We start from the raw sequence: 21,307 nt of genomic DNA on the forward strand, positions 1-21,307 counted from the left end.
AAGATTTTCGTGATCTAAGCCTAGTCGCAAGGCTTGCCCTAGAACAGGTCTCAGTAATTAATGATCTTAAGGGAACAAAAGAACAAACTGTTGGAGTTCCCATTGTGGCTCAGTGGGTTAAGAACCTGACATAGTGTCTGTGAGAATGCTGGTTCGATCCCTGGCCCAGCCAGTGTCTCAGTGAGTTAAGAATCCAGCATTGCCAAGAGTTGTAGCGTAGGTCGCAGATGTGGCTTGGATCCATCGTTGCTGTGGTTGTGGCACAGACCTGCAGCTGCTGCTCCTATTTGACCCTTAGCCTGAGAACTTCCATATGCTGCAGGTTTGGCCCTAAAAAAAAAAAAAAAAAAAACTGTTATCTGGCAAGAGAAATAACAGTAGCAAAGATAATATATCAGTAAAGACTCCCAGTTGTTTCAGTGGTAAATATTAGCCTGAAGGCTCAACCACTAGATCAGCAGAAACCTAAGCTGTCATGACATTGACCTCTTCTGACCCTTGTGTCATCAACTAAAGCTTGTACTCTGCCCACTGCCAAGGCCCCTTTTTGGATGTATGTGTACCTTTAGATTAAAACTTCCCCAGTTTTGCTGCTGGGAGATGCTACTTTGGGACAGATCCCAGGTGCTGTTCTTACTTGCTGCTGAGAATACATTCTTCCTTATTCCAGGAACTTTGGCTTGGTTGTGTCTTTTGTCTCAATACCCACCAAGAGGCAATCCCAGGTTTAGGGTAATAGCCCATGTGGCAAACAGCTTAAGAATTCACTGATTTGGACTGGTTTATTCTAGAGCATTGCCAAACTTCTCAATTCCTCTAGTTTCTCTAGATTTTTGCAACAAAAGGGAATTTCTCACCTAGTGACAAACCCCATGACAAGATCATGGCTGTCTAGACACATAAAGTGGAGTTGCAGCTGGTTTCCTGGGCAAGGAGGAGGCTGGAAGAGAATTGAGGGTCAGGGGTCAGTGGCACTCCTCCTGGTGCCGAGCAGTCAGTGTGATGGGAGAGATGAGAAATGAGATTTATTAGTCTTGCACAGATAAACCATTCTCTCAGGAGGTCTCCAATTCTTGCCAGTCATTTCAGAAATACACCAAATTGTCACGTCCAGAGGGCTGGGAATGAATCACTTTTGAAGTCTCTCTAGTATTAAGCCTTCACACAGTAGGTATTTGAGATAAATCAGTTAAATTGAGTTTATGGATCATTTGCTCAAATGCAGGCTAGATGCTTTTCACATTTGTTGTTATTATTATTATTATTATTATTTTGTCTTTTCTAAGGCTGCAGTGCAGCATATGGAGGTTCCTAGGCTAGGGGTCGAATCGGAGCTGTAGCCGCCAGCCTATGCCAGAGCTACAGCAACGCCAGATCCAAGCCACGTCTGCGACCTACCCCACAGCTCAGGGCAATGCCGGATCCTTAACCTGCTAAGTGAGGCCAGGGATTGAACCTGCAACCTCAATGTTCCTAGTCGGATTCCTTAGCCACTGAGCCATGATGGGAACTCCTATTAATTATTATTAATAATATTATTTGCCTTTTAGGGCTGCACCCACGGCATATGGAAGTTCCCAGGGTAGGGAGTGAATCAGAGCTGCAGCTGCCAGCCTACACCACAGCCTCAGCAAATCTGAGCCTTGTCTGCAACTTATAACACAGGTCATGGCAAGGCTGGTTCCTTAACCCACCGAGTGAGGCCAGGGCTCGAACACACAACCTCATGGTTACTATTCATTTTGGATTTGTTTCTGCTGCAGCAGAAATCCCTATTATTAGTTATTTTTGCTATACCAATGGTATATGAATTTAAAAAAAAAATTTTTTTTTTTAGGGCTGCACCTGTAGCATGTGGAAATTCCCTGGCGCTGGCTGAAGGGTTTAATGATAGTTGCTGGCCTATGCCACAGCTCACAGCAATGCTGGATCCTGTTTTTTTGTTTGTTTGTCTTGTCTTTTCAAGGGCGCGCTGGAGACATATGGAGGTTCCCAGGCTAGGGGTCCAATTGGAACTGTAGCTGCCGGCTTATGCCACAGCCATAGCAACTCAGGATCCAAGCCATGACTGCGACCTACACCACACCTCACAGCAACACCAGATCCTTAACCCACTGAGCGAGGGCAGAAATCAAACCTGCATCCTCATGGATGCTAATTGGGTTTCTTAACCTGCTGAGCCACCATGGGGACTTCCCCACATATATTCTTATGTGAACTTTACCCCTAATTCTGAGAGGTGGGTGCTCTTAATACCCATTTTACAGATAGGAAAATAGAGGATCAGAGGTTTAACAACTTGCCCAAAGGCCAGGTGAGAAGAGATGGCCAGCTTCAGTCCTAGAGAAACTCCAAGCATTCCACAGGATCGTTTCTGTGAATGAAAGCACATGGACTGGATACAGTCAGGGCACAGAAGTAGTGTAACGACAAAATCGTCTTTCTCTGCTCAGGTCTGCAGTTTAATTAGGAAAGTCTTTGAAATCAAACATTTGCCTGCAATCTATGAAAGATTTTTTTTTTGTCTTTTTTTTTGCTATTTCTTTGGGCCACTTCTGCGGCATATGGAGGTTCCCAGGCTAGGGGTCTAATCGGAGCTGTAGCCGCCAGCCTACGCCAGAGCCACAGCAATGCGGGATCCGAGCCGCGTCTGCAACCTACACCACAGCTCACGGCAATGCCGGATCGTTAACCCACTGAGCAAGGGCAGGGACCGAACCCACAACCTCACGGTTCCTAGTCGGATTCGTTAACCACTGCGCCACGATGGGAACTCCCCTGAAAGATTAAATAAGTAGCAAATTAAACTATGAGTTGATGTCACATTCTAACATAGCTCGAGCTTAAATGGGGTGAGAGTGACCTACAGGTGTGATGAAGCTGATCTGAAGTGGCAGCTTCCCAGTTTATCAGGAGCTGGTTTTATAAGCCATTAAATTATAGTCATGAGAAAAAAAAAACACCTTTCCCAAAGGTCTAGAGATTAGAAGCAAAGTCAAATTATTCATACATCCAAGGAATGTGACCTTCCTCAGGGCTGTCAGAAATCAATTAGGTGTGAATGAACCTTGAAGGCAGCTTTTCCCCTGCTGCTCTCCCGGTATGGAGGTCAGCCTGAGGTTTATCCAGTTTTCACTTCCAAATTTGAGCTTTAACATCTGAGGACTGTGTACTGTGTGGTCTTACTGAGGTGGTCAAGAATTTTGAGATGCTGGGAGTTCCCGTCGTGGCTCAGTGGTTAACGAATCTGACTAGGAACCATGAGGTTGCGGGTTCCATCCCCGGCCTTGCTCAGTGGGTTAAGGATCCGGCGTTGTCATGAGCGGTGGTGTAGGTCGCAGATGCGGCTCGGATCCCGCGTTGCTGTGGCTCTGGTGTAGGCTGGTGGCTACAGCTCCAATTCGACCCCTAGCCTGGGAACCTCCATATGCCGTGGAAGCGGCTCAAGAAATGGCAAAAAGACAAAAAAAAAAAAAGTTGAGATGCTAACTTAAGGGCAAAGACCGTATTCTCTAAATTTCCTTTTTTGCCAGACCCGAGGCATTTTGGATATTCCCAGGGCAGGAATGGAAACTGCGCCACAGCAGCAACCCAGTCTGCAACAGTGACAATCCTTAACCTGCTGTGCCACAAGGGAACGCCAAAATTTCTTTTTTTTTTCTTTTTTTTTTTTTGCTTTTTAGGGCTGTACCTGCGGCATATGGAAGTTCTCAGGCTAGGGGTCAAATCAAAGCTACAGCCGTCAGTCTACACCACAGCCACAGCAATGTGGGATCTGAGCCTCATCTTTGACCCTTACCACAGCTCACGGCAATGCTGGATCCTTAACCCACTGAGGGAGGCCAGGGATCAAACCTGAAACCTCATCGTTCCTAGTTGGATTCCTCTACGCTGAGCCAAGACAGGAACTCCCCCCAATTTTTTTTTTTTGTCTTTTTCCAGGGCCGCACTTTGTGGCACATGTTCCCAGGCTAGGGGTCCAATCGGAGCTGTAGCCGCAGGCCTATGCCACAGCCACAGCAATGCCAGATCCGAGCCACATCTGTGATCTACACCACAGCTCACAGCAACGTCGGATCCTTAACCCACTAAGCGAGGCCAAGGATTGAACCCTCAACCTCATGGTTCCTATTTGGATTCGTTAACAACTGAGCCACGACGGGAACTCCCCAAAATTTCTAATAATTTGTTTTTCTGTATTGGCTGCTCATACGGCCCATGGAATTCCTGGGCCGGGGATCAGATCTGAGCCGCAGTTGTAACCTTCTCCATAGCTGTGGCAACTTCAGATCCTTAGCCCATTGCACTGGGCCAGGGATCAGCCTGTGTCCCAGTGTTCTGGAGATACAGGGGATCCCATTGTGCCACAGTGGGAACTCCTTAATAATTTAATGTTTGTTCCTTTTTTCTTGATGAACTTGGCTCCTAGGTGTGAGGGGACAAAGCTTGTTTATCTTTACCCTCAGCACCTGACCTCTCACAATGTCAGAGACTAGTGCTTTTTTTTTTTGCTTTTTAGGGCCATACCCGTGGCCTATGGAGTTCCCAGGCTAGGGGTTGAATCAAGAGCTGCAGCTGCTGGCCTATACCACAGCCACAGCAATGCAGGATCCAAGCTGTGTCTGCAGTCTACACCTCAGCTCACGGCAACACCGGATCCTTAACTCCCTAAGTGAGGCCGGGGATCAAACCCACATCCTCATGGATATACTAGGTGGGTTCTTAACTTTCTGAGCCACAACGGGAACTCCCTTGAATTGCCCCCTTGTAAAGCCAGAAATTCTCATTAAGGTTCCTTCTCGGTCAGACATTTTTCTTAGCCTCCTAAGATAAGAGGCCTTTGTGTCCAGGATGATCTCAATGCTACAAATTAAAAACAGCATTGGAGTTTTCGTAAGAGTGAAGGTAGGATCCTCCCAAATGTGCATTAGAGAGGAAATGGGTAAACAGTTACGGTGCATCTACGCCACAGAGCATGGGACCAGTGGTTAAAAAAGCTAATTTGGAATTCCCTGACGGCCTATCAAGTTCACTATCTGGTGGTGTTGGTGCTATGGTGTGGGTTTGATCCTGAGGCCAGAAACTTCTGCATGCTGCGCACAGACAAAAAAAAAAAAAAAAAAGGTTGAAAATAAAATTTCAGGAGTCCCTGTTGTGGCTCAGTTGCAACGAATCTGATTACTATCCATGAGGACGTGGGCTTGATCCCTGGCCTTGATCAACAGGTTAAGGTTCCAGCACAGCTGAAAGCTTCAGGGTAGGTAGCAAGTGAGGCTTGGATCTGGCGTTGCTGTGGCCGTGGCAAGGCCGGCAGCTGTAGCTCCAATGTGCCCTCTAGCCCGAGAACTTCCATACGCTGCAGGTATAGTCCTAAAAAGAAAAAGATGTATACTATGTGATTCCACTGAGGAGGTAGAGCAGTCAGGAACAGAAATAGAAAGATGGTGGCTAGGCGCTGGGAGGAGAAATGGCAAGTTGGTGTTTATTGGGTAGAGCTTAAGTTTTGCAAGATGAAGACTCCTGGAGCTGGATGGTGCCAGGGCGGCCCAACAACGTCCCTGGGCTGAGGTGCTAAGTTTTTTTGTCTTTTTAGGGCCACACCCACAGCACATGGAGGTTCCCAGGCTAGGGGTCGAATGGCTGTAGCCTCCAGGCTACCCCTCAGCCACAGCAACATGGGACCTGAGCCTTGTCTTCGACCTACACCACAGCTCACGGCAATGCCTGATCTTTAACCCACTGAGCAAGGCGGGGGATCGAACCTGTGTTCTCATGGATGCTAGTCGGATTTGTTCCTGCTGAGCCACAACATCAACTCCTGGGTGGTAAATTTTGTTAGGTGTGTTTCACCACGATGAAAAAATAGAAAGTGGCTAACATTGCTTCGTGCCTTATTTTTGAAGGAAAAAAACTTTATATATGCTGCACATTTGTAATGACATAGAAGTCCGGAAGGAAATATGTGAACTGTCTACAGGGGATTGAAACTTGGGGAGTTTGAGGGGTTTCCACTTTTAACTTGAGGAACCTTTGTACTGTTTTGGCGGCGTTACCACGTTAGTAGTAATCACCTGAGCCAAGCTGCAGTGGTGGGAATTCCTGCTTCCCGGGAGAGGTCTCTGGAGGTCACTCGTGGAGCTGACTGGAGTTCAGAGCTGAGCTGGAGGCAGCTGTAATCTTGCTTGATGAGATACAAAGAAGCACTGAGAGCAAGTGCTGGCACTCTCCTACCACTCTCAGGTGGCTGAGGGGGGCCCCGTTAGGATGCCCATTTTGCAGATGGCCAAATGCAACAGCAAAGGAAGGGACTCCCCAAGGTCGTCCAGCGTGACACCAATTCTACGCCTGGACCCAAAGTATCCACCTCCCAGTGTGGGTAAGTTCTGGAGTCCTGGCCCCCTCTTCAAGGACAAACACTCCTTCTGGCACATTCACCTCCGTCTGCAGCAAGTACAAGGAACAGGCTTGCTTTTTTTGTTAATAAAGTAGAATAACATTTATTTTTCTTAAAATTTTTATTGTACATGCAGTATTTGTGGAAAATCAAAGACCTTTGAAGGAACTCAAATTAGATGTAAATTACGTTCAGTTGAGCTGGTTACAGTCACGTTAGGTTGGGAACAGTCAGGCTGAAGCTTTCTTCTCCTTGTAGGTTGCCATCATTTTCTTGATTTCAGCAATAGCTTTCCCTGGATTCAGCCCCTTGAAAAAAGAGAAGAGAATCAACACCAAATGGTAGGGGGAGTTCCCGTCATGGTGCAGCAGAAACACTCCGACTAGGAACCATGAGGTTGCAGGTTCGATCCCAGGCCTCGCTCAGTGAGTTAAGGATCTGGCATTGCCGTGAGCTGTAGTGTAGGTCACAGATGTGGCTCGGATCCCGCATGGCTATGGTGTAGGCTGGTAGCTGTAGCTCCGATTAGACCCCTAGCCTGGGAACCTCTATGTGCTGCAGGTGCAGCCCTAAAAAGACCAAAAAAAAAAAAATCAAAAACTCAAATGGTAAGTGAAGTGAATGGAAGAACCCCATGACCTTGGCTGCCAACTCCTGCCTTAGCTGGTGCAGGGTCAAAGCACAGTGAGTGCAAATCCAGTCCAGTCCCAGATCTTAGCCAGCTCTTGGGCTAAGAGCTCTCTTCTTTTTTTTCGTCATGCCCATGACATGTGGAAATTCCCAGAGTAGGGACAGAACCCGCACCACAGCAGTGACAACTATGGATCCTTAACCCACTGAGCCACCAGGGAGCTCCTAAGAACTCTATTTCCACTTTTAGACATTTGAAAACAGCCAGCTCTCCCTGGTAGGAGACCTGTCTCACTGGAGTCCTGCTGGTGAGGCTCACGGTAGCAGGTAAGTGAGCCCAGGGAAGAGCTGTCTCTTCTATGACTACAGACAGTGTCAACATTAGCTGGATATTGGAGGTTAAGGGGGTTAAGTACCCAGCACTGTCACTGCAGTGGCTCCAGTTGCTGCTGGGGTGCGGGTTCGATCCATGGCCTGGGAATTTCCATATGCTGTGGGCGAGGCAAAAAAAAAAGAAAAAAAAAAAGTTCCCACTGTGGTGCAATGGAGTTGGCAGTGTCTTGGGAGCACTGGCTGCAGGTTTGATTCCTGGCCTGGCACAGTGAGTTAAGGATCTGGTGTTGCCACAGCTGTGGCTTAGGTGGTGACTGCAGCTTGGATCTGATCCCTGGCCTCCGAACTCTGTATGATGAGGGGCAGCTAAAAAAAAAGCTAGATCTCTCTAAAGGTTTCACATCATTACCGTATTATTAAGTCATCATTACCAGAAGTCAGCATCTACCAGTGTCAAAGGTATGTGGGAAAAACAACCCTGTGTTAACCCTTCATGAGCACCGTAGGGGTCAACCGGCCAGCAGCACCAGGGTCAGCTGCAGTCTGGCCCCACAGCTGTAACATCTGTTCTGCAGGAGGTTCAGTCATCGAACCTAATGAATGCCAGCCCTGAAGGAGGAAGGGAGGTAACCTAGAATTTGGTAAAATTAGACAAACACTCATCTGAGGCTAGGGAAGGGTCCCCTCATTTTAAAAGGCCAACTCTGAAATTAAGGTGTGGAAAGAGAGAGAGATCGTCAGAGAGAAAGAAAGGGAGAGAGAAGACATTCTTCAAAAGACAGGCGACTGTGACAAAGGACACATTTGCATGTGGTGTAAACTCTCTCTGAGAGGGCAGGCAGGAAGCTGGGGATACTCCTGCTTCCAGGGAGGGGCTGGGGCTGGGGGAGGAGGAAGACCCTCCACAGTGTTTCCTTGTCAACGCTGCTGAACCATGTTCAGCCCCCCTGCCCCGCCCCTGTTCAGCAAATGGGTTTTAGATTCACATGGTCAGTGACAGGATGGTACCTAGTCCTGGTGCAGGACGGCAGATGGCCCGCTTCTAGCCTTGCCCCTGCCTCGCCCCCAACCTGAGAGTGACCTTGGCAAGTGCCCCCCCAGCCCCCCACTCATGAGCTCAGTTTCTTAATCTGTAAAAGGGGTTGCACTTGATGATTTTCAAGATCCCTTCTATTTCAATGTGGGCCTATGTCTAGCCTTGCAGCCCCAGCATCCACCCCTGCTTTACAGAACGGGAGGGCAGGACACAGACAAGGTCCCAGAGAGGGTCTGTTCTTGAGTGTCTCATCTGTCTGCTGCCCTCTGCGATGCAGAGGTTCATGCCCAGGCCCAGGCCCAGACCTCAGGATCCTCTGTGGAACTTTTGAGCAAATACACAAGCTGGGCCTCAGCCTCGGAGAGGCTGTCTTCTGATTAACTGGCTCAACTGGGCCCAGCACCTGTTTGCTTTTTTAAATAACAGCAGGGCCCCTTTCCTGAGCACTTACCACGTGCCAGGCATTGATTTAAGACTTCAGTGGCATAACTTGCCTCAGGAGTCACCCAGCGCACGGGCAGAGGCTGGGCAGGGATGCAGGCAGTGCCCTCCTGTACTGGTGGGGACCCCACCAAGCCTCACAGCCAACCCCAGGGCCAACGTCACATGAGACGACTGTGACCAGGGAAGGGAGGGCCCTTCAAACAGTCTAGAGTTCATGTCTGCGAGCATATGCTGCCTGCACTTTCTGTTTTAAACTGCTAGCTGGCTGAGCACTTTCCATCTCACTGCCTGCTTGCTCACTGCACCTTTAAAGTGAAATTGCTCTGCCCACAGTCTGGGCTTGAAGGGCAGCCCTGGCTGCTCCCCGCCCACTTGGCCAGACCAGCATTGGCACTTGACCAGCGCTGGCGGCCACGGAGAGCTGAGCTGGGCCAACGAGACTCCCTCCGAGGAATGTGAATTGAGAAATGCTGAGGAAGACAGGCAGATGCTGAAGCCGCAGGCGGGGTGAGCCCGGGAAGTAGGAAGTCTAAACAGGAAGAGGGAGTGAAAGCTAAGTAAGGACGAGCTCTGAGTCAGAGCAAAGACTCAGAGTAGAGAGAAAGCACAGGGTTGCTGCTAGGAGCAGAGCAGACCAGCAGCGACGCTGACACGGAGCCCTCGGGGCTGGGAGAGGTACTCGGTCCCATAGCTGCCTGTGCCTGGATCCCCATGGCATCCCTGACTTCTGCCACGCCCATGGGAACCCTACCTAAAAGCCCTTCTTCAGGGGTCCTGAAAGAGCCTGTTCCCTGCAACGAAGCGCCGACAGCCCCCAGGCTCACTCTGAGATAACAGTGCGCGTTCTGCTCGCCCTACCTTGGGACAGGTCGCCGTGCAGTTCATGATGGTGTGGCAGCGGTACAGAGAGAACGGGTCCTGCAGCTTGGCCAGGCGCTCCTCTGTGAAGTCATCTCTGGAGTCGATCATCCAGCGATAGGCCTGGGGAAGTGGGGACTGGTGAGCTGAGCTGTTAAAACTTTAACTGGCCAGAGCAGCCCTCTGGTCCAACTCAAAGCTGCAGGTGTGCAGAACAGGAGAGTTCTCAGCTCAGATGCCGTCTCCGCACTCTTTGTCATCTTTCAAGGAAAGTCTCCCAACCGTTTTGTAACAGCTTTTGATCATTTTGATTAATGATTCCCACAAACCTTTGAACCACATGCACCTAGTCCCTGGTGCTTAATTATATACCATCAGGAGTCATCTTCTACCAATTTCATGGGGCTGCTTAGCTTGCCCCCCCGATCATGAATGAGGGAAGGCAGGGACGGTACCGTCTGACCCCCTGTCTTCATAGCACCTACTCACTGTCTCTGAGTAAACTGATAACTTAGCAGACCCGTGTAAAGATATCTGTTCTAGGAGTTCCCGTCGTGGTGCAACAGAAATGAATTTGACTAGGAACCATGAGGTTGTGGGTTTGATCCCTGGCCTCGCTCAGTGGGTTAAGGATCCGGTGTAGGTCGCAGACACAGCTCAGATCTGGCGTTGCTGTGGCTGTGGCTGGCAGCTATAGCTCCGATTCGACCCCTAGCCTGGGGACCTCCATATGCTGCGCTTGTGGCCCTAAAAAGCAAAAGGTATCTATTCTACTTATTAATTAATTCCTTCAATCAGTATACCCATCCCAGAAGCCTGAGATCAGCCAGCTGAAACCTGATTAACCTCCTGGTCAGTGGGCCTGCTTCAGCAGTGCTACTGAGAGGACTTTTGTTTCCCAGCAGCTCGATCATCCATACAAGCACCAACATGAATGCACCTTATTATTCCATCTTTACTTTGGCCAGGAATCAGTACTGCTAAGTGGTCACACAACCACGGAACTTCTCTTTTTGTGGGAAAATGAGAAACAAGAGGTTGTTTTTTGAGTTTCTTAAGAGCCTATAAAAAGCACTAACCACAAATCTAAAAGTATAAGCTTTTCGGGCACGAAGGCAGCGACTCTCTCTGCAGTGACCTGCATACAAAGAGTGAAAGGCAATGAAAAGCAATGCTACGTTTCCCCAGGTAAGCCCTAAACCCAGTACCGCAGGCTTTCACTAGCCTGAAAACAATTGCCAAACTTACAGCTGGGTAATTAGCACTCAATGCAATTTCCTTCTCTCCTGCCTGCACGTCATCGAAAACCCCTGTGAGAGGCAGGGGAGGGCCAGTGGCGCAGGGAGACATTTTAAGCATCTGCAAGGCACAGTGTGCCAGCAGCTGCCACCCCACCACGCCACGCTAAATGAAGGCATTCTGCAGATGAAGCCCCAGATTTACCTAAAGCCAAATGAAGGCAAGGCCACCAATTACCCTGTTTGTAATGGATGCCAACGAAGGACGCCATCGCCCCCCAAAGTGTGTGGTTTCCGACAATACACTGTCCTTCTGGATTTCTGGAAGCCTGAGTGTCAGCTTCTCTGGAAGTCACGAAGGAGCACCTTACCTGCATGAGGACTGCGGGTCCCAGGTACTTGTCTCCATTCCACCAGTAGCTCGGGCAGCTGGTGCTGCAGCAGGCGCAGAGAATACACTCGTACAGCCCATCCTGCGTGCGGAGAAAGGGCATCAGGAGCCCGTGGTGGGAGACAGTCGCATCCTTAACTTACCCGGGAGGCCTGGGGTCAGCCCATGAGCAAAGTGCCTACTTGCCCCTGAGTCTTCTTGGCAAAATCCTAGGAGTGGTTTGTTGAGATTTATCAGATTCATAAAAAAGATCTTGGAATTGAATTAGAGCCCAGAGTTCTTAAGTCCAAGTGTGGTGTATGTATCCTTTAATTAGTAACCCCTCACTTATCTTAAAAAACAAAACCCCCTAACAAAAACATGAAAGGTAACTCATCACCTTGAATGCAGTTTAGCAGAAATTAAAAAGGCCCTGGGTGCTGAGGCATCTAGAGTCTACACCAGCTTCTGCCCTGGCTCGGCAGAGACCTCAACTTTTCAATGGAACAGCAACAACGTCCTAAAACAGCGACCTGTACTAAGTATGGTGTGTCTGACTTGATCTCATTTGATTGTCACAATAATCTTGGGGTGAGTGCTCTAGAGTTTCATTTTACAGGTAAGTAACTGAGATGCCTAGAGGCTGTCATTTGCTGAGGTTCACCCAGCAGCAAATAGCAGAGCTGGGATGGGACCCCAGGCAGTCTGGCCCTGGAGCCTCCATGCCAACCCTGCCACACAGATGGCAACCCGCCCAACCAGTTTTAACAACCTGGACTTTCTGATTTGGGGAACAGAAACTGATTAAAAATACAGGGAGTTCCCGTTGTGGCTCAGTGGAAATTAATCTGACTAGCATCTATGGGGTCTCAGGTTGGATCCCTGGCTTCACTCTGTGGGTTAAGGATCCGGTGTTGCCGTGAGCTGTGGTGTGGGTCACAGACGCGGCTTGGATCCTGCGTTGCTGTGGCGTAGGTCGGCAGCTGCAGCTCTGATTGGACCACCAGCCTGGGAACCTCCATGTGCCGTGGGTGCGGCCCTAGCAAGACAAAGACAAAAAAAAAAAAAAAAAACTGGCCACACAGAAGGGCACACTGACATCTGAAGTGACAGCTGGAAACAGATGACAGAACTGATGGTCAAATCTGTAACCGGAAGTCTGTAACCTATGTTCCGTGCAATCAGCTGGTGGGAGTATAAACTGGTCCCACTGGTCTAGGAAGCATAAGGTCACAGGATAAAGGCCCCAATGACAATCATATTCTTTAGTCTACTTATAAAAAAAAGGTAGTTGTTGGAAGTTCCCATGTGGTGCAGTGGATTAAGGACCTGGTGTTGCTGCAGCTGTGATATAGGCTGTGGCTGTAGCTTGGATTTGATCCCTGGCCCAAAAACTTTCATATGCTGTGGATGTAGCCGGAAAAAAAAGAAGTTCTCTGTATTTTCCACTCATCTGTAATGAGCATAATGGGTTTTAAAATCATGAGAAAAAGGTAGGTACAGCGTATTAAGGGAGTGAAAAATGCTAAATACGCAAACGTTTGGTACTTAAATGAATAAATTTTGATTATCTAGAAAACATGCTCAGGAGACCCTCCAGTCCCTAAAGACACCACATCGAGGAGATGTACCAGCTACATGCTTGCCTACCAGAGGACTGTGAGGTGACAAGCTGGGCCAGAGTGGCCAGTTCCTGCCTGGACCCTTGGATGGGTCAGACCTCCTGGGAATTAGAAACTGAAAACAAGAAACTTTTTTTTGGTTTGTTTTTAGGGCTGCAGGTGCGGCATATGGAGGTTCCCAGGCTAGGGGTCGAATCAGAGCTGCAGCTGCTGGCCTACACCACAGCCACAGCAACTTGGGATCCGAGCCGCATCTGCAACCTACACCGAAGCTCACGGCAATGCCAGATCCTTAACCCACTGAGTGAGGACAGGGATTGATCTGGCATCCTCATGGGTACTAGTCGGGTTCGTTTCTGCTGGGCCACGACGGGAGCTCCTGTAAACAAGAAACTCTTGGAAGAGAAGTCTGCTGCTTCTCTGACTTACAACCCGACCATGCTGACCCGCATGATCTCCACGATGAGAGCTGGCTTTTCTTACCAGGATCTTCCTTTCTTAACATTTTATGGGGAAGAGGAGAGGGGCTAAATATTTCCCAAGACCTAAAGGGCAGAATTCATTTATCCATTGACACAACTAGTATCTGTCTATAAACAGCACATGCCAGGATCCAGAAAGGGCCTTAAGACGCAGCCCCTACCCTAGGGGGGGCTCAGTCCGCTAATGGACCGTCATGTAAATGAACGAGGTGGTGACCCCATGACAGCTCATGGCCTCACTCCGGTGCAGACAGGATGCTGGGACCTATTTTCCTTTGGTCCTCCCTTCCCACCTCTTCCCGTCCAAAGGACACCGTGTGCAGGGTGTGAGTGTGCAAATCAGTCTCAGAGGAAGTAAAAGTGTGCAAGAGAAAGAGACCGAAAACTTGCCAAGAACCCTTTCCCTTTCAGAGCCTTCCCGGCCTGTAAAGAGGCTAGCAACTTGGAAGAGTGAGCAGGCCCGTCGCAACCACCCAGCCGTCACTAGAGGGGCGGCGTCAGGAGAGAGCCAAGCTGCCATCCCAGGTGTGCCGCCACCATTTCCACTCCCACCTGTAAACGGGGCAGTGGCAGCAGGACTGCAGAGGGCCAGCATGTGTCTTATTTGCCCACAGGGTTAAAGAACAATTCCGATTCAGCTGTCAACTTCTCAAGACCCGACCATCTGAGACAGGATGGGCGTCCCACCCTTGCGGCTCCTTTCCGGAGGACTCAGAGTATCTCCCGCTGCCCCTCCCCTCCCGGGCTCGCTTGCCAGCAAACCCTCTGCCACACACTCCCTCTAGTCAGGACCGGAAAGGGGGACTAATGACCAGTTTCTCGCGCTCCTCTATGGACTGCAGATACTGCTGCTTGCCTTCCTGGGATTCATCCTTCTTCTTTAGATAAGGCTCGATGGATTTGTACTGAGCATAGAAATTGCTCAAATCCTGTGGGTGCGAGGAAAAGAAATGAGTCAGAGTCCACCACCGCCCCTTATCTTTCTTTCCTACCCCTGTTTCTTGGACACAGCCCACTTTTCTGCACAAGTCAGACCCTCTGCCTTTGGCACAGACACGTGCAAAGATCACACAAGGAGAAACGGTCACAACGTCAGTGCGGTTAGAAATCTCTCCTTCACCCACTTGGGAACCTTTCCAATCCCACGGCCCTTTCTCCCCAGTTGCCCTGAAAACACGCAGTCAGGGAAGGGAAGGTGGCCAAGCGCAGGGAGGCGGAAATTACAACCCACAACAACCGCTGCTTTCCCAACTGCCATTTTCCACAAGAATTCTTTATACTTAGGACCAAATCCTTCACTTCTGAAAGCATTCCAAGTCTAGAATTCTCGCCCTGTTATTCCCAAGCAGTCCATACTACATGAGCTGCTGGAGGATCTTCTAGGCCATTTACCTTCTGCCATTCAAATTCCTTAAACTCAGACACGAAAAAATCCTGCCCTGAAGAACTATAGTACAGCACACACACATATACCCCCCCCCACGCACACACAGGGAAAAAAAAAAGTGAAGGAGGTGGAGAGAAGGAGAGACAAGCAGAAACTCACAGGAACAAGATCCTTTATCACATACATATGTGGAAGAGGGTAGATTTTTGAAACTTTGTTGAGGTTGGTGTCAATTCTTCGGGTGCAAGCCAGAGTGTTGCCTCCATTGATGTTCATGGCACAGGAGCCGCAGATGCCTGAGAGGGAACAGAAGAGGTGCCCAGACACCGTCAGTCCAAGCAGCAAATTCTCCCCGAGGGACTGCTGTTACTCTACCATCAGGAGTGGTGCTGACATGGAATACACCTGTGCCAGAGGTGCCTGCTGCCTTTCTTCCTTTTCCTCCTTCCTCCTGCCTAGAAGGTAGACCTATCGGCTGTAGTTCGAAAACCCATGCTGTGAAACCATGAGGCTGCCCTGAGGTTGGAGGCTGCCTGCTAAGGATGCACTGCTGGCATCATGGAGTGCCCACACCAGCCCTAGCGTCTTGCTTCATGTATTCGGAGAGAAAAAGCAGCCATTTCTTTCTTCCTTTTATTTTATTTTGTCATTTTAGGGCTGTACCTGCGGCATATGGAGGTTCCCAGGCTAGGGGTCGAATTAGAGCTACAGCTGCTGGTCTACATCGCAGCCACAGGAACGCAGGATCCAAGCTGCATGTGCAACCTACACCAGATTTAATGGCAATGCCGGATCCTTAATCCACTGAGCAAGGCCAGGGATGGAACCCACATCCTCATGGATACTAGTCCGGTTCTTAACCCACTGAGCCACAATGGGAACTAGTCTTCTGTTTCTTTTCTTTTCAGCCTGGATACAGATTATCCAGAGACAGCGCCCATTCTGTTGTTTCCAGAGAGTGGAACAGCTTCCCAGGGGAGGATATGAGACCCACTTTTCTGGAAGAATGAACTAATGTGAAACCAAACCAAAGCAAGCAAAAAGAAGGTTCTGACTAAGGACCCTGAAGTGAGAATTTTCTTAGCCTGGACAATTTCCTGTGTATGGAATTTCCTAGTTATTTTCAGAATTAAAAGTGACTATGCAACCTAACCCCTCTCCCACTTCTCTGAAGCTATTTTTTGAAGATCCTCAGGCCAGAGAAATGTGATTACTTGTGAAACTTGTCCTGGGGTGTCACTTTCATAGGTCTATACTATCTCCCTCTCCCGAGAGTAGTAAGGGTCTAAGAGAACACAAACGTCTGTCATCAGCAAACACTCCTCCAGTTCCCCAGAGACTGAATATTATCGGTTTATTGATGTGTGCTTGGCATCCAACCACAGCAGTATGCTTTTTTTTTTTTTTTCTTTTTAGGGCTGCATCTGCAGCATATGGAGGTTAGGGGCTGAATTGGAGCTACAGCTGCTAGTCTACGCCACAGCCTCAGCAACACAGGATCCGAATCACATCTGCAACCTACACCACAGCTTGTGGCAACACCAGATCCTTCACCCGCTGAACGAGGCCAGGGATCGAACCTACAACCTCATCGTTCCTAGTCAGATTCATTTCTGCCGTGCCATAACAGGAACTCTGAGAGCAGTAAGCTTTTATAAGAAATGGTAGGAGTTCCCCTGTGGCTCAGCTGGTTAAAGATTTAGCATTGTCACTGTAGCAGCTTGGCTTGCTGCTGTGGTGCAGGTCTGATCCCTGGTTCGGGAACTTCCACATGCTGTAGGAATGGCCAAAAAAAAGTATACAATCAAAAGAAAACAAATATAGGAGTTCCCATCGTGGCGCAATGGTTAACAAACCTGACTAGGAACCATGAGGTTGCAGGTTCGATTCCTGCCCTTGCTCAGTGGGTTAAGGATCCAGCGTTGCTGTGAGCTGTGGTGTAGGTTGCAGAGGCAGCTTGGATCTGGTGTTGCTGTGGCTCTGGCGTAGGCCAGCAGCTACAGCTCCACTGGACCCCTAGCCTGGGAACCTCCATATGCTGCGGGAGCGGCCCTAGAAAAGGCAAAAAGACCAAAAGAAAAAAGAAAATACAGTGAAACTTCTCTTAAAAAGGCTTCCTGGAGGGAGTTCCCGTCGGGGTGCAGTGGTTAATGAATCCGACTAGGAACCATGAAGTTGCAGGTTCGATTCCTGCCCTTGCTCAGTGGGTTAAGGATCCGGCGTTGCTGTGAGCTGTGGTGTAGGTCGCAGACACAGCTTGGATCCCGTGTTGCTGTGGCTCTGGTGTAGGCTGGGGGCTACAGCTCCGATTCGACCCCTAGCCTGGAAACCTCCCATATGCTGCGGGAGTGGCCCAAGAAATGGCAAAAAGACAAAAAAAAAGGCTTCCTGGAAATTCTCTTCACAAACAAGGAAAACGAGCAACAATTAAAATCATCTTGCCTCTTTTTTTTTAAGTCCCCATAGGCCACACCTTGTGATCTTGTCTCTGAAAGTTTATGGGGAAAGGAAACTGAAGAGTGTCTTTATTTCTTGTGTTGCCAGGACTTATGTGGGAGGGTTGGTATTTAATTACAGAAGAATGTTCCCTAAACAGCAGGACTCAGCCCAACTACCACATCTGTCAGCAATTGCTACATCAAATCCAAGCCTGGAAGATCCAAACAGATGTCTTAGAAGTAGGACTTTATAAAAGCCTGAGATGTACAGCAGAACAAAGACAAAAAGTGATGGGCCAACGGCTCTAAAGACTTATTTTTTGGAAGGATATTTCAGGGAGAAAGTTCAATCACAGCCCTTGGTCTTGGCCCCAGCTGCCCTGTTTTGGTTTTATCCCGGGTTTCCCACGCCTGGCCAGCGGAGTGTACCGCCTGAGAGTGCAATCCTGGAATGTGACAACTCTGGCTGAGCCCTGGCTCCCAATTCACCATCTCTGTGTCCTTGGGAAGTCCCTCCCTGGGCCTCAGTATCTTCCTACATACACTGAGTGTAAATGATTAATAACCCTTGTCTACCTCACGTCAAGTGCACAGAATGGAGTCTGCTCGGTCAGTGCCCCACAGCCATCAGGGCCAGTGAGCTGGCACAGCACCCGCCTGATTCTTCCCACACCCGAGTACCATCTGAATGATTATTTAGGAATTCTCCTTCTTCCGTTTTAGCTCTGCCTGTGGCATGTGGACAATCCCAGGGCCAGGGATTCAATCCACACCACAGCAATGACCCAGGCTGCTGCAGTGACAATGCCAGATCCTTAACCTGCTGCGCCACCAGGGAACTCCCTAGGAGTTTTCTTCATCTTATTTTTGTCTTTAGGGCTGCACTCACAGCATATGGAAGTTCCCAGGCTAGCGGGAGAACCAGAGCTGCAGCTGCTGGCCTACACCACAGCCACAGCAAACTCAGAAACCAGAACGCATACCACAGTTCAAATTTCCAAGAAAAGGAACTGTGCCCAAGAAAAGGAAGTGTGACCTGTGGCAAGGTCACCTGGCAGAGCACTGCAGTTGTCCTCCCGGTACCCCTGGCAGTTCTGGCCGGCCCAAGCTTCTTTCAGGAATCAGAACCAAAGTGTCCAAGCCTAACAGGGAAGGAAACGCTTACCTTCTCTACACGATCTTCGGAAGGTCAAGGTAGAATCAATTTCATTCTTAATCTTGATTAAAGCATCCAACACCATAGGACCACAGCTGACCAAAACAAACAAACCAAACCAACAAAACTTAATCGTATTTATACAAAGTTCAGCCTTACTACACTTTATCATAATGTGATCTGAGACATCTGCATATAGTAGCTGTTTTTCTTAACCATTTGGCCTTCTCAGATCACATGCAGAATTTTTTTCCAGTTTTATTTTTGCACATTCTTACACATTTTAAATCCTGCAGAGTTTTTTTTTTTTTTTTTGGCTTTTATGAGCTGTACCTGAAGCAAACGGAAGTTCCCAGGCTAGCGGATGAATTGGAGCTGTAGCTGCTGGCCTACACCACAGCAACAACAGATCTGAGTGGCACCTGCGACCTACGTTATAGCTCCCAGCAATGCCAGATCCTTGACCCACTGATTGAGGTCAGGGATTGAACCCGCGTCCTCATGGATACTACTCAGATTTGTTTCCACTGACGGGAACTAGTACTGCAGAATTCTATTTTGATGACCACACTGCATATACGTTTCTGGAAAGTGGAGAGCTAAAGACGGAGAGAAGTAGTCAGGTTAGGAAAGAACTTCTGTATACTGGCAGCTTTTGTTCTTTCTTCAAAGCTCCCTGAAAAGTTTTCCCAATAATTTTCAAATTTTAGTTTTATTTTTGGGATGTAGCTAATAGCTAACCTTAAATGGTTAGTTAACAGCTCACCATCTATAAAGCAGAGCAACGCCAGATCCAAGCTGCATACAGTAGCTCATGGTAACGTTGGGTCCTTCACCCACTGAGCAGGGCCAGGGTTTGAACCCGCATCCTTATGGATACTAGCTGGTTTGCTTCTACACCACAATGGGAACTCCTCCACTGGTTCTTTTAAAATAGTGTCTACCTCTCTGCTGAGATTTCCTATCCCATCATGAGTATATCTTCCTCTATCTATGAACACAATTAAAAATCCTGTCTGCCAATTCCAACAACTGTGGGGCTTCAAGGCTGTCTCCACTGATTGCCTTTTCACTTGAGGAGGCGTCAAGTGTTTCTCTGAATGATTAGTAGTTTGGGCTCATATGCTGATCTTGTGAATAACATGCTGTAGTAACCCTGGACTGTATTATCCTTCTCAGAAGAGTGCTGATTTTTCTCTAAGGCAGCAATTAGTTTGGCTGAACTCAGGATCTGGGCAGAGTTCACATTCGGGGCTTTCCCTCTGTGCCTCTTTCTAGGACTTCCCCCTCATTTTCTGGTTGCTGTGGCAACCTCCACATGTATCCTCTGGTTTTTCAAGCCTCTGGTTTTAGCTCTTGCACTCCCTCATCAACTGGGGCTTGCCCTCAGGTAAAAAACATGCAAAAAAACCGATTTACCCAAGTAACATTCTGTTCTTTCACAGGTCAACTCACTCCCAGCATTGGCCTGCTTTGGTTACTGTCCTGTGCCTCAAGTCACTGCTTCTTATATTTATCTTATAAACTGGAATGTGTGGTTATTTTTCGTGGGAGGGTTAGTCTGAGGAAAGCTATTCTGCCATTACTACAACTAAATGCAATCACTCTTAAAAAATTTTTTAATCATTAAAAAAGTTATGAATTTAACTCTTCCAGTTTTAATCACATTCTGCATTTTTTTTTTGCCATACCTCCAGCATGTGAAAGCTCCTGGGCCGGGGAATGAACCCAAGCCACAGCTGAGGCCTACACCACAGCTGTGGTACCACTGGATCCTTAACCTACTGTGCCACAAGAGAACTGCCACATGTTCTGTAGTTTCAATTTGCAATGTTTTTATTTTCTAGGTATCTGAGAATATTTTTATTATTCCCTAATCAAGCAGTTAATTTAAAAGAATGCTTTTAAATTTCCAAGTAATTAGGCTTTTTTGTTTTTAATATGAATTTTTAATTTTATTGTATTACAGTCAGAAAATGTGGCCGGAATAATTTTCCTTTCTTTGAATTGTACTGATAATTTCTGGTTGAGTGTTTGAGAAGATTATATATCAATTAACTCTATCTCATTAATAGAGTTTATGTGTTGATAAAGAGAGTTAAAAAAAGCATTTTGAGTATCAGTAGCTTTCAAACCTTTTTTTTTTTTGGTGCCACTGAAGAAATAAAATACTTATTCATTTACACATAAAATCGCTCATACAATAGAAGAGTTCTGCTTATACTGAGGAGGGAGGAGTGGAGCAGCGGGAAGCTAGAGCACAGCTCCCAGGCTCGTGGACTCTCCCTTCCCTCTGGCCACCTGTGGGACCCTTTAAAGAGGAGGGCAGAGAAGTGGTTCAGAGACGGAACGTGAGGGACTCAGCCGGCTGGTGCTGGTTTTGACGATGGGGACTATGAGCCAAGGGGTGCAGAGATCTCTGAAAGCTGGAAGTGGCCCCCAGCTTTTACCCAACAAGAAAACAGGGACCTCGGTCTTACAGCCAAGAGCTCAGTTCTGCCAAGAGCTCAGTTCTGCCAAGAGCTCGAAGGGAACAGAAAACAGATTCTCCATTTGTCTCCAGAAAGGAAGACAGCCTGCTGACACCCTGATTTCAGTCATGAAACCTTTACCTTTACCAGACTTCTAACCTAGAGAACCTTTTTTTTTTTGTCTTTTTGCCTTTTCTAGGGCCGCTCCTGCAGCATATGGAGGTTCCCAGGCTAGGGGTCCAATCGGAGCTGTACTCACCAGCCTATGCCAGAGTCACAGCAACGCGGGATCTGAGCCACGTCTACGACCTACACCAGAGCTCGAGGCAACGTCGGATCCTTAACCCACTGAGTAAGGCCAGGGATCGAACCCAAAACCTCATGGTCCTAGTCGGATTCGCTCCTGTCGTGAGCCACGACGGGAACTCCTAGAACTCTAATATGTTTT

The 21,307-nt window shown here is 48.3% G+C and overlaps 1 protein-coding gene and 1 long non-coding RNA gene across 2 annotated transcripts in view; one reads left to right on the forward strand and one right to left on the reverse strand.

The window, feature by feature from the left end:
* Positions 1–6,496: 6,496 nt before the first annotated feature.
* SDHB (succinate dehydrogenase complex iron sulfur subunit B) overlaps positions 6,497–21,307 on the reverse strand; it is a 29,549-nt gene continuing 14,738 nt past the window's right edge. Inside the window, exons 3-8 of the mRNA XM_047792086.1 lie at positions 18,398–18,483; positions 14,954–15,090; positions 14,220–14,336; positions 11,305–11,406; positions 9,696–9,818; positions 6,497–6,702 (exon numbers count right to left, since the gene is read on the reverse strand). Of these exons, the coding sequence (XP_047648042.1) occupies positions 6,625–6,702; positions 9,696–9,818; positions 11,305–11,406; positions 14,220–14,336; positions 14,954–15,090; positions 18,398–18,483 (643 nt within the window). The 3' untranslated portion in view covers positions 6,497–6,624. The remainder of the gene's footprint in view (positions 6,703–9,695; positions 9,819–11,304; positions 11,407–14,219; positions 14,337–14,953; positions 15,091–18,397; positions 18,484–21,307) is intronic.
* On the forward strand, positions 13,229–15,934 carry LOC125133678 (uncharacterized). Its single transcript, XR_007136495.1, has 3 exons — positions 13,229–13,932; positions 14,022–15,210; positions 15,703–15,934. It is a non-coding gene; the product is annotated as an uncharacterized LOC125133678 (long non-coding RNA).

The sequence above is a fragment of the Phacochoerus africanus genome, chromosome 8 (genome assembly GCF_016906955.1).
Source record: "Phacochoerus africanus isolate WHEZ1 chromosome 8, ROS_Pafr_v1, whole genome shotgun sequence".
NCBI lineage: Eukaryota > Metazoa > Chordata > Mammalia > Artiodactyla > Suidae > Phacochoerus > Phacochoerus africanus.